This window comes from Lepidochelys olivacea (assembly GCF_965140295.1).
Source record: "Lepidochelys olivacea isolate rLepOli2 genome assembly, chromosome: 4".
Taxonomy (NCBI): domain Eukaryota; kingdom Metazoa; phylum Chordata; order Testudines; family Cheloniidae; genus Lepidochelys; species Lepidochelys olivacea.
The window spans coordinates 65921023-65932421 of record NC_140414.1 but is presented as its reverse complement, the minus strand read 5'-3'; the positions used below and the strand labels follow the sequence as shown (position 1 = coordinate 65932421).

The window sequence follows — 11399 nt, the reverse complement described above, 5'->3', positions numbered from 1 at the left end:
AATAGATTTATAATTTTATTCAACGCTTTAACAAAGAAAATATGTGGAACTTCTTTTCTTGGTTAATAATTTCAGTTGTAATGTTACATATAGAATATTCTTTTTTCATAGTATGTTAATAGCTTTCCAAGTGCTCCAATGACAGAGTGATTGTGTGTCAGAGTGTTGGCTAGAAGGATCTAGAAATTTAAGAGGATAAATTATAGTGAAATAATGGATGGGACTCTATCCTCCCTGCAGAATTTTAGGACAAACTAAGTTCAAACACAAAATACCTTGCCCTCTTGATAATACTTGCTTGGTTTTTAAAATTTAGAAATGTTATTACCAATTTTCCAGCTACATTTTATAGTCCAACACTGTAGCCTTTAGACAATCCAATCATCCTACTAAAATCATGAGACTAATTTGGTCTGCAAGGGTTTGCAAGATTGGGCTCTAAGTGCAAAAAATAAGCAAGAGTAGGGGGAAAAAACCCCAAGAAATGTAACAATTCAAAAAAATAGACTGAACTTCATGAATTTCAAGGTCTGCTTCTTTACAGAAAATTGATGTTAAGCACGTTTCTCAAAAGAACTGAGACAACAGAATTAACCTGTTCAAAACAAGATGATACAAGTAATTTAACAAAAATAAACTTCAATTGTACAGACATACTTAAGATGGTCCCCCATCCACTTTATTTTTTATTTTTTTTAAAAAGAGGAAAGATTCCTAAATAAAGAAAAGGAACTACTCCAAGATTATTTCAGCCATTGGCACCATACTAACCGTAGCCTCTCTGCACAGGGTTGAGAGAGGGCATGACCCTGTATTCCTGAACAGTATCAACACATATTTTGAGACTCGACTTTACAATTCTTTACAAAGTTAGTGCTTCTTAAAATGGGCAGGTTCACATTATACACAGGAAAATACAAAATTTGGCTCTATTTTAAGTAAGTCATATGACTGTGAGCATGTTATATTAAATTGGAGTTTCGGAAGTATAGTAGAGATTTGGGCAAGGGGTGGGGGGGAAGACTCCTTTTTAGAGCGCTGCCGTCCTCAAATGGCTTGCTCAAATCATTGACACTTATTTTCTTTATTCCTGTGTCAAACAAACATACACAACATACATAATGGGACAAATCCTGCAGTCCTTTTTTTGTCTTCAGAAAACATTTCATTGACTAAGGACTTCAGAACTTAGTTCAATTCACTCTTATTTGTAACGTATTTTTCTTGAGTTAAATCACTTTGATAACCCTGGGTTGTCACCATACAACATTTGTTAACCACAGTTCCTTTGGTTGTACAATGTAGGTCCTCCACAGGGGTACCTGTGTGGCTTTCTGTCCTGTGTGATATGTTGATGAATACATCAAGTTGCCTTTAGAAAGTATACTAAAGAACATGTATGGAAGAGTTGCATACATGAGGGTATGACATTATGATGACTCTGATTCTAAGGACTTTGTTTGGTGTTAATGAAGCTGTCATTCTACAGAAAGTCAGCAGTAACTAATGTACCGTTACAGTACAGTTTTTCCAAAGCTGTAGAAATTTTAGATCTCTAGAAAAAGCTTACAACACACTGAGCAGTAGGAGGGGTTGGAAACAAGCACATGAAACAATCCCTCGTTAATCTCACAAAGAGTAGGACATTTGCACTGATTTGTGTAGTACTAAAAGTTGAGCTGTGTTAGGTCTGGCAAATAGAGCTGGAAGGATTTTGCATGACTTAGCCTTATATCTTTATTAAAAGAGCCTATTTGTTATAGATACTAAGACTGAAGAATGTTACATGTGCAATACCTACCATGATAATGGGATCTAAAAGACTCCCAGTCTTCAATGTTGGGTTAAATAATGCATAACAATGACACTTTTCAAATTTGGAAGCTCTGAACAGGAGCTACCCTTCACAGGTTAAATAAACCCCTTCAAATAGTTTAGATATTTTCATTTTATTTTATTTGCAAAATTAGTCAACTACTTAAATTCCTGTTCCACAAGCTGCAGTTCACATGTTTAATATTTCATTGTCCTAATGAATTCGGCAAAAGAGGGTTTCGTTTATTAACTCTGACAATAAATTCAATGAGGAACATAAGAAGTGCAAATCCTATGTAAACAAGGTAAGTTTGGAAATCAACATGAAAAGTCCACTGGAGACTCCTTCAGCATTAAAAAATAATTAAAGTACACATCCTCCACATAGATTGATTAAGGATCTCTGGGACCAGTCGTTTGTTAAGGGCCAGGCAGCTCCGGAGCCCATTGTTACTGTAAGTATCGATAGACCTTGAAGCAATGATTTCCAGAGTCTGCAACTACAACATGGCCATCTGAAGTTAGCGCCAGACCTTGGGGACCATAAAGTGGGTCAGCAGATGTGTTAATGTAGGATAAAAAAGATCCGCTTCCATCAAAAACCTTTAAGGAGGGAAAACACATAAGCAATGTTATATGTATTAATAGGGATAAAAATAATGGGCCAAATTATGTTCTCAGCTAGACGAGTGTAGATCTGCAATATTTCCACTGATTTCAGGAACTCTGGATTTATACCAGTATAAATGCAAAAAGAACTTTACCTCCTATTCCCAAGTATAAAAATTCACATATAAAAATATTTATTTTTACTTACAATAAATTAGAAAGCTTATCTAGGGCTGTAGGTGCCTTTGCCAAAAAATAAACATATAATCAAATTAAAAATAAAACCAACAGCTCTTCCTCATTCCAAAAATAACTATCTCCGACAAATCAAACCGCCACTACCCACCTCCCTCCCCCAAAAGTATCAGCCTTCATCACGCTTCTCTCAAATCCTAGTAGATAGGTCCTCAGGTTCAGCAAAAGCAGGGAATAGATTACAAAGTTGAGGGCCCTTCACGGAGAATTTCCTGCCAGTATCTTCCTCTTTTTTATATCAAGTGAGCTCCAGCTGAAGCATCTCTGCTGATACGTACATTTAGTTGCTTATTAGATATTCTCTGGCAAGGGAGAGTGGTTAATGAGAAAGGACTGTGATTCACACTTGAAACAGAACAGTGCAACTTTCATCACAAATGCAGAATATTTTCTCAATAGGTGAAAAAAAATAAAAAGATAAAGATAAAAAGCTACTGGGGATTTGTCTCAGTGCCTGAATAGAATAGTTTCTTTTTTCTGTTATTGAAGTATGTCCCCTACCCTCAGTTACAGTGACTATGCATTACTACTGCCTGTACAGTACTGTATAAACTTTCTATGGGCAGTAGTTGTATACCATTTCTCATCTGACTTCAACTGATTTGTATAGTCCAGTGCTTTATGGAGTATCTCAGCCCTAGTGTTAACGGGCCAGTTTGCACCCGTGGTGGCAGAAGCAGAGCAGGGTTTTCAGTCTGCTGTTGCAGAAAGCAGGAGCAACCAAACTACTCATCCCCGAGGAGGCAGATTAGGAGGAGCAGGCTCCCAAGTCACTAACTGAAGAGTCAGGATGAGGGAAATGGGTCTGCCAGAAATCCACGAGAAAGCCTAGACAGAGACAGATTACAAATTATTGTGCCTTTCTCCCAGAAGACAAATTAAAAATAATAGGAGAGGCCCAGGCTATGAGGAGAAAGAGAATCTTGGGGGACATGGGCTGGTCCTATTGGAGGACAAGGAAAGGTCTCTAGCCACACACATCTTTACCCTGTAGCCCCTTCAGGGCCCCAAAAGCACCATTTCATTCTTTTTGTCCTCCCCATGGAGGCCAGCTGAGGATTTCTACTCCTTCCTTCGCTGCTTTGATCAGGAAGTGAGTATAGTCCCTGCTTCGGCAAATGGCTGAAAGGTTGTCAGCTAGGGCCTGCAGGCAGAACTAGAAGTGCTTCTCAGCAAAATGAATATCTGGCAGCCCAGGATTTCTTGTGAGATATTAAAAAGTTATTTGGCTGCCCAAAGAGCACCAATCCCTGCACCATGCAGCAATTTAATTGTTCAGTTTTCCCTACCCTGAACACTGCAGTAGGTCTGCGTCCCAGTTCGGAGGTACACAGCATACCAAGATTAGTGTGAAAAATCAAAGGGGTAGGGTTGTATTCATTCGAGAAAGCCATAAATCTTCAGACTGCTGTCAGTGATGTGGCCTATGTAAAATACACTGGAGTTGTTTTAGGTAAAGACTCCTATTTTGTAAAGTGGACAAACACCACCATCATCCTTATTAGCAGTCATAGCAAAGATTCTAAGGACTGAAAGAGCATGGAGTTTGTCCTAAAAGTGGCCCTGTAGGTCAGCATTGAGGCATAATAAAACTTGTGCCTGTTTTGTGGGAAACAGAGGGCTTCAGTGTCCAGGACTCTTAATCCAGTACCTTCCAGAAGTGCTCTAATAACTTAAAAAATATATAACATTTTGTCTACCTGTATTCGACTGTTTCCCCAATCTGCTACAATAATATTTCCATTAGAATCTACAGCTACTCCTGTTGGAGCATTAAACTGTCCATTGCCTTCTCCATTAGATCCAAACTTCAACATGAATTCTCCTTCCTGGTTATATACCTACATGAAGTTTAAAAAAAAAAAAGGCATTAGGTCAAATATTACTTAAACTCTAGCTAGTCTGAGCCATTTTGGTTGTCCAGTTCATTGTCACTGGAATGACCTGAGAACAACTTGGTAAGTAAAGTACAAGACTGGGTATTAACCAGCACACAAGAATCTCTATCCTACTTGATAAGCCTGTCTTTTCTGTACTCCTGGATGTAGGCAATTATGTTTCTCATTTTATTTTCTGGGGAAGTTTTGCCCTGATTTAGAAGCATTATATTTACCTTACCAAAAGGCACTAGAGTACATGCCACACAGTCAGAGTGATGCTTATGTGTATCTGTGATTTTTAAATAGCCAGTGTATTTTATTATATCTAAATTTCATTGTGTTCAGATGCTTAAATTGTTACTATTTCATTATTCTGGTGTAGAGGAGTGGGGAAATAAGTCATGAATGAATGAAGAATGAAGTTCTTGTATTCACTGGCAACACCTGAACTAGCCTACATCTTGACTAACCAGTTTATTAAAATAAGAAGAACCCCCTCCTTAGAATCAAATACGAGCCAAACCATGCATTTTCTGATCTTTAAAGACAGAACCCACCTCTACTGTCTTTTCTTTCCTATATGGAAATACATGGGAGAAGAGAGCTTTTAAACTCTTCTCTTCTTTAAACCTTTCCTCCTCACACCAATCCTGTGATCTGCTGACATACCCCCCTCTTCTCCCTTTAGGTCTGATCTACCATGAGTATACACGGGGAGGGCACATGGATCCTACACTAGGAACTAGTGAGTATAAGCAAGAGAGCAGTGGGATGAAGCAGGAACATTGTTTTGCATAGCCTTCATCCATACCAGCTATCAGAGTTGGCTAGCCACAGGAAACAAAGCATGCTGCACCCTCTGTATGGGTAGCATAGCAAATTGTTCACTGTGAAGATGTGCATCCTGTTTCTTTAAATCTATGGCCTCTTCCAACTGCCTGGGTCTCTGGTTGGGACTATAAATTCCCAGCATGGTCCCAGACAAAACAGGACAGTTGCAAATTATGAAAAAGTGATCCCTCTTCAGTCTCATTCAACCCAAAGGCATGTCTCCTCCTCACATCAAGATTAGGGACAGAACCTTTCCAGCTCTCTGTTTCATGGCTGGGGACTCACGATAACCTATGTGAGGGAATGCAAGAAAGAAAGCAGACCAGCTAAGTGCAGAAAGAAACCAGCCCGTCTGCAAATGAGGTGCTTAACTAGTACGGGGAGCTAATAAATAAATAAATCTGTAGTCAGAAAAGATGGCGGAGAGGAATGGAAGAAAAAAAGTTGGACAAGAGACTTGCCTCATTAGACAGGTGGCAAGAGAAAAATTCATGGGGGTGGAGATGAATTAATATGTAAGGTTGACTCCTGAAGTTTAAATAATAATAATAAAAAAAGTGGAGGGAGGAAGGGAGGGGGAGAAATCAATTGATGGTAAGAGGAAAAGAGGCAGAGATATGTGTTTATCTATTTCTGGTGAAGAACAGGGGAGATAATTGAGAGGATGAGTGGTGGTTGGGGGTGAGGGGATGCTAGTGGAGGGTTTCAGGTGCAGAAGGTGAATTTTAGGGATTTGATCTCTGCTGTTCCTCTCACCTTTTAAGAAGAAAATAACTTAAATATCACCAGAATGCACAGAACTTTCCAAAATGTTGACAATTATATAGATAAAAAAAGAATAAAAAGGGTCAGTTTTTCAAATTTAGTTTTAAAACCATCAAGGTAGAACAAACAATTATTATGATGTACTGAATCACATCAGGGCCCAATGGGAACTCTTCAATCTAATAAGGAAGACAGTAATGTGCACATTTTAAATTCATATTTAATGAATTAGATGCCATATTTTCTTACTTCTCTTTTGACTGGCTTGCGTGTCTTGTAAACTGCCCTTAGTTTCTGAAGGTCTCTGCAATCACTCCTATTACTGCAGTAAACCATGCTGGTGAAGGTATAATTCATCAAATCAGAGCCCTCCTGCTGCTGAGCCATGTAACTAATCTGCTTTATGGCTCCTGCAGTGCTCTTGCTTTTTCTGTTGTAATCCAAACCACATGAGTTGCTATTGCCTCTCAAATTCCAAAAAAACCGTATGAAAGGTCACAATTCAAAAGCTAGAGATTTAGTACCAGGTTAAAGATAGTAAATTACAGTACATTTTATTATTCATGTGACAATAATCAGTAACATTTTTGGAAGTAAATGTTAAGATTTGTAGCTCTACAATGTGAATATTGATCAAGACAACTAAATCTTGATATTCAGCAGAACAGGAAGTGAAATCCCAGCCGCATTAAAAGTCAATGTCAAAACTTCCATTGACTTCGCTGGAGTCAAGATTTCAACCAATATATTTAATTGCACACCTCTACGAATTTCTTGAATCATAGCAGCATTCTTTTTGGGTGTGTGGGAGTGGTGGGGTGTGTTTGGTTTATGTTTTTTGCGGAAGAGAAGGGAAAAAGTAGCATTCCAAATGGGAGAGGAAGCTTTAAGTCCAGAAAAAAAAAAATTATGCAGGCGAGTAATAACTTCTTCCAAACTCAGTGGCCTCCCACCAGCATACACCTATCTGATATGCTACCTGAATGGTAACCATCGTTCCTGCCCTATAATATTACTAACCTGAGGCAACAGAAACATAATGACTTGTCATAGGACTTTTCAACCAGTCATGAAGCAGGACTCTTCTTAGGGCTGCAAAAGACATCACCAACCCAGTGACCAATCCTGCTCAATGCAGGAATTACTGAGTGAAATTCTATGGTTTGTGTTATGCAGGGGCTAAGATAAGATGGGCACAAATAGTCCCTCCAGTTTTAAAACCTATGTATCTATGACAATGTAGATATACATTTAACATGTGGTCTCCTTTTACTATTCTTTGTTATACTAGTTTTAATCCAGAAGTGAGGGAAACATATATTGAGAATACCTAAAGGAAGGGGAAAAAAATCTTTCACAAAACAATAAACAGAATACAATATATAAGACACTATTTGACAGGAGGGCAAAACAACAAACACATTCGATTTTTTTTTTTTTGAATATCTGAGTTACAACTTGTATTTCATTGGAAAAAAAATAAAAAATTACCCCAATCCAAGAAATCAACTGTACCTACATTAAGAAATTACTTGTTAAATCTCTGGATTCCCAGTCCTTAATGAAGCCCTTCTTTCTTATCCAACTTTATGAATTAGACCTTGGACCAACAACTTAATTATATTACAACAGGGCTTAATTTTTTTTTAGTTTAGGAGGAAAGATAATATGAACTGCCAGAATAGCAACATGGCATTAATTGACAGTACCTTGACAGAATGATTATGGAAATCTGTAACAATTATTTCATTGTTGCTGTTTACAGCTGCAAAATGCGGACCTGCAATACAGAAGAGGGAAAATAAATAAAATAATAAGAAGAATTAAACTTCAAAAGTAAGGATTTTTACTTAATGGTTTAAGTTATGACAAAAATCCATTGCATTCTTTAAAAAATTAAGGCTGACTTCAGAGCAATCACTAGTCAAGTGGGAGGGAACAACAATTTAAAATTTAGAATCTTTTCATTCCATTTTCCAAGTAAGATGGTACATTTTTTTAAAATTGGCATATGTTCTCTCATCCATCCACTCATCTGTTATAGTTACCTATCAGTAATGCCTAATGCCCTCCCAGTTACACACAGATTATAACCCCGTATAATAATCAATCACTCATTAACCAGCACTGGTACGTAAGGACACTAATGTTCAGGGATAGAATGCAGCAAGGTTTCTGAAATATTCATACACATTTTTAAATGTAATCACCCACATACTGTGTGTTCGCTTTTCACAAACGTTTGCGTCATCAAGTTTTAGAACAAACACAAAACTGATGTTATCATAAGTAAAGCAAATTCACTTAAATATGTGATCATCATCAGGAAAAAAATGCATTTTTCACCCAGCTCCATATATCAAAACTGCACATGCAAGTTTTGGCAGAAACCAATTTGTTAAATCCAAAATACACAAATATTTGGGCTAGAAGATCTTAGTGCCATGCTACTTAAGTAATTACAACAAGTCAACACAATACAAAGTTCCAGTTTTGTGATCAATTCATAAAGTAAATGTGAAAATATATACAATGCATAAATTCAAATAAGGACTGAATTCAAGTAACTTGTGATCTGCTATGGGTATTCCACCAGCAGAAAGAGAATGTAAATTGATTAAATAAATTGTTAGAGATTACTTGTTCAGCTGTACTCAGGAATTCATACCTACAAGTTTTAAAAAGAAAGGAAAACAGCATATCCAGAAATTTTTAGTAACACTTAATATTTAGCAGAGCTAGAGCCAAAATTCCAGTGAATAATATGCACAGTTCTAAGTGTACCCTAAAGCACTATTAGAATAGGGAATCTAATAAAGCCAAAACACATTCAGCTACTTACTCTACTAGAAAGGTAAATTTTGACAATATTATAACAGTGTACAATTTAAGGCAGTATTCCTCCCTTTCTGCACACTTATCAGAGCTCCAGACTAACATTGGGGACATTATCCAAAGTGACCGAACACCTGCAAAATGATCTAGACAAGTCAAGTCAGGTATACACAAAAGTGCATGCCTAATTTTCACAATTATATGTGCAAACATAATGGCATGTGCAAATGGCCAATTAGACATGTAACTAGCAATTTTCCTAACGTAGCCATTTCCTCTCACATGATTGTCCATGCCTAAATTTGCACTTAAAGTCTCTATGCCCATTTTCAAAGGTGTCAAGAAGGGGAAAAAATTTACTCATTTATCTACATAGGATTAGTTAATAGTTGCATGGTTCTTTGATGATTGTAAAGTGCTGTACAAGCATTAGTTATTATCAGCAGTTGAGTGCAGACATTACAAGGCATTCATCAAATGCCTATTATGATCTATCTTCCCCAGGTCATTAGCCAGAAACATAACCAGGCAAAGAGAGTAGGCTAATAAGAACTGGTTACAATTATTGGTGAAGAACAAATGTTTTAATCTTCCTGACTGATTAAGCTAACTGCAGAGTAGTATATTAAAATGTGAACCTAACAAGGTGTAAAAGTAATATTTCAGAGCTGTCTTTCAAAGATGGATTTTCATTTTGAAAAAAAGACTAAGATGACCGAAGTTCCTAGAATGTAGCACCAACTAAGAAAATTAGCACAATGAATTTCTGAACAACGTCCAGGTTTAAGAAAAAAGTCTCAGACAAAGACCCTTCCTTTTCCTGGTGCTGCTCCTGAAAGCTGAAGATCACACTTTGGCTTTTCTTCCCATCCATTTTTTAAATGACAAGGAAAAAGAATTCATATCTAGCGTCTTCAACATGCTCAAACATCATGCAAATGTGAGCAGAAGAGGCAAGAAAAGGGGATTTACATATTACCGTCAAGTGTACCTGCAAACTGCTTGTCCCCATTTCCTCGGCTACCAAACCTGGTTACTATTTTTCCATTTGGCTGGAAGATAAATACACAACATGCTTTGTTGTCCACAACAATGATGTGCCCATTACGATCCACAGAAACACCTTTTGGTCCCATAAGTTTTCCTGATCCAATTTTTGCCTGCAAGAGAAAAGAAGGAAAAATGAATGAATTTGTGTGATATATGTAAGCAAGTACAATTCAGGGAACTCCTGTAATTTATAATCTTTTTATGAACATGGTGTGGCAAGCGAAACTTAATCCTCTAAAATTTACCAGACAGATTAACTGTGGCCGTAAGATTTATTACAAACATTTTCATTACATTTTTTTCATTTTAAGAAGAAAAGTTGCTGAAATATAGACCCTTTCTAGGATGGAAAGCTATCAGCATTCAAGGCATAAGTTAACCTTGCATATACTAAATTATTTGTGTGCTGTACTGCATCAGCAATTGTAGAAGCCAAGCACATACGAAGCCAAACACTTAGCTTAATATCAAGTGCAAATACAGTAGAACCTGAGAGTTAGACACCTCAGGAATGGAGGTTGTCCGTAACACTGAAATGCCTGTAACTCTGAACAAAGCACAGTTCGGGCTCCAGATCCAGCATCTGATGCTCCAGACCAGGATTCAACAGAGGCTGAGCTCCCTACTCAGACCCACATGAGTTTGCAAGCTTGTTGTCCCTCCCCGGAGGTAGGGAGGGTGTGTGTGCCTGTAAGTAAAAGCAGCAAGCAACCTCCCAGGGTTGGGGAAAGGGGTGAAAGCTGGGAGGAAACATTGTGGGCCAGACTTTAGCCAACCCTTGTTCAGATGCAGGGGTGGGAAGAAGGTACAAAGGACCTCTACCTTTTGGGCACCTGCTCTAAGTCCAGTTACCTGAAAGGATAGAGAAGGGCAGGGCCAGGACTTGATCCCCAGGCCATCAGAGCTGGCTGGGGATATGGAGTGTGAAGCATGCTGCAGTCTTTCTTAGTGCCTGTTAACACAGGGAAGGAATTCTGATGGAGCCAAAGCCCAATCTAGCTTCAAATATACTGTACTGGGCCTCCCTGACATTATACTGCTCATAGCTTAGAAATGTGGGGTTACAGATGAAGTGTGCAAAAGAGACAGGGATCTTGGTGGAACAATTACAAATAAAAGTCACGAAAACACTGAATTACATACACAATCTGTTCCTGTCGTACGTGTAGTGAACAATATTTCAAACACAGTAAATATGTCTTGTGACAACAAAAGAGTTACCAATAGAACTAAAAACTGCAAGGCAAATAATATTGCAACACTGGAAGGATGCTTCCCCTCCAGTGCAGACAATATAGATCAACTCTCACAGGCTGCAGGTGTTGAGAAAGTGGTATAGAGTGCTCAAAATAAAAAGAA

General features: G+C 37.9%; 1 protein-coding gene across 13 annotated transcripts in view; it reads right to left on the bottom strand.

The window, feature by feature from the left end:
• Positions 1 to 663: 663 nt before the first annotated feature.
• Positions 664 to 11399, bottom strand: part of TRIM2 (tripartite motif containing 2) — a 118935-nt gene continuing 108199 nt past the window's right edge. For 12 of the 13 annotated variants that reach the window (XM_084625531.1, XM_084625535.1, XM_084625529.1 and 9 more), the window contains 4 exons: positions 9970 to 10150; positions 7865 to 7935; positions 4380 to 4520; positions 664 to 2418 (listed from right to left, as the gene is read on the bottom strand). In XM_084625531.1, the coding sequence (XP_084481657.1) occupies positions 2266 to 2418; positions 4380 to 4520; positions 7865 to 7935; positions 9970 to 10150 (546 nt within the window). In that variant the 3' untranslated portion in view covers positions 664 to 2265. The remainder of the gene's footprint in view (positions 2419 to 4379; positions 4521 to 7864; positions 7936 to 9969; positions 10151 to 11399) is intronic. The other variant, XM_084625530.1, reaches the window with a different exon arrangement.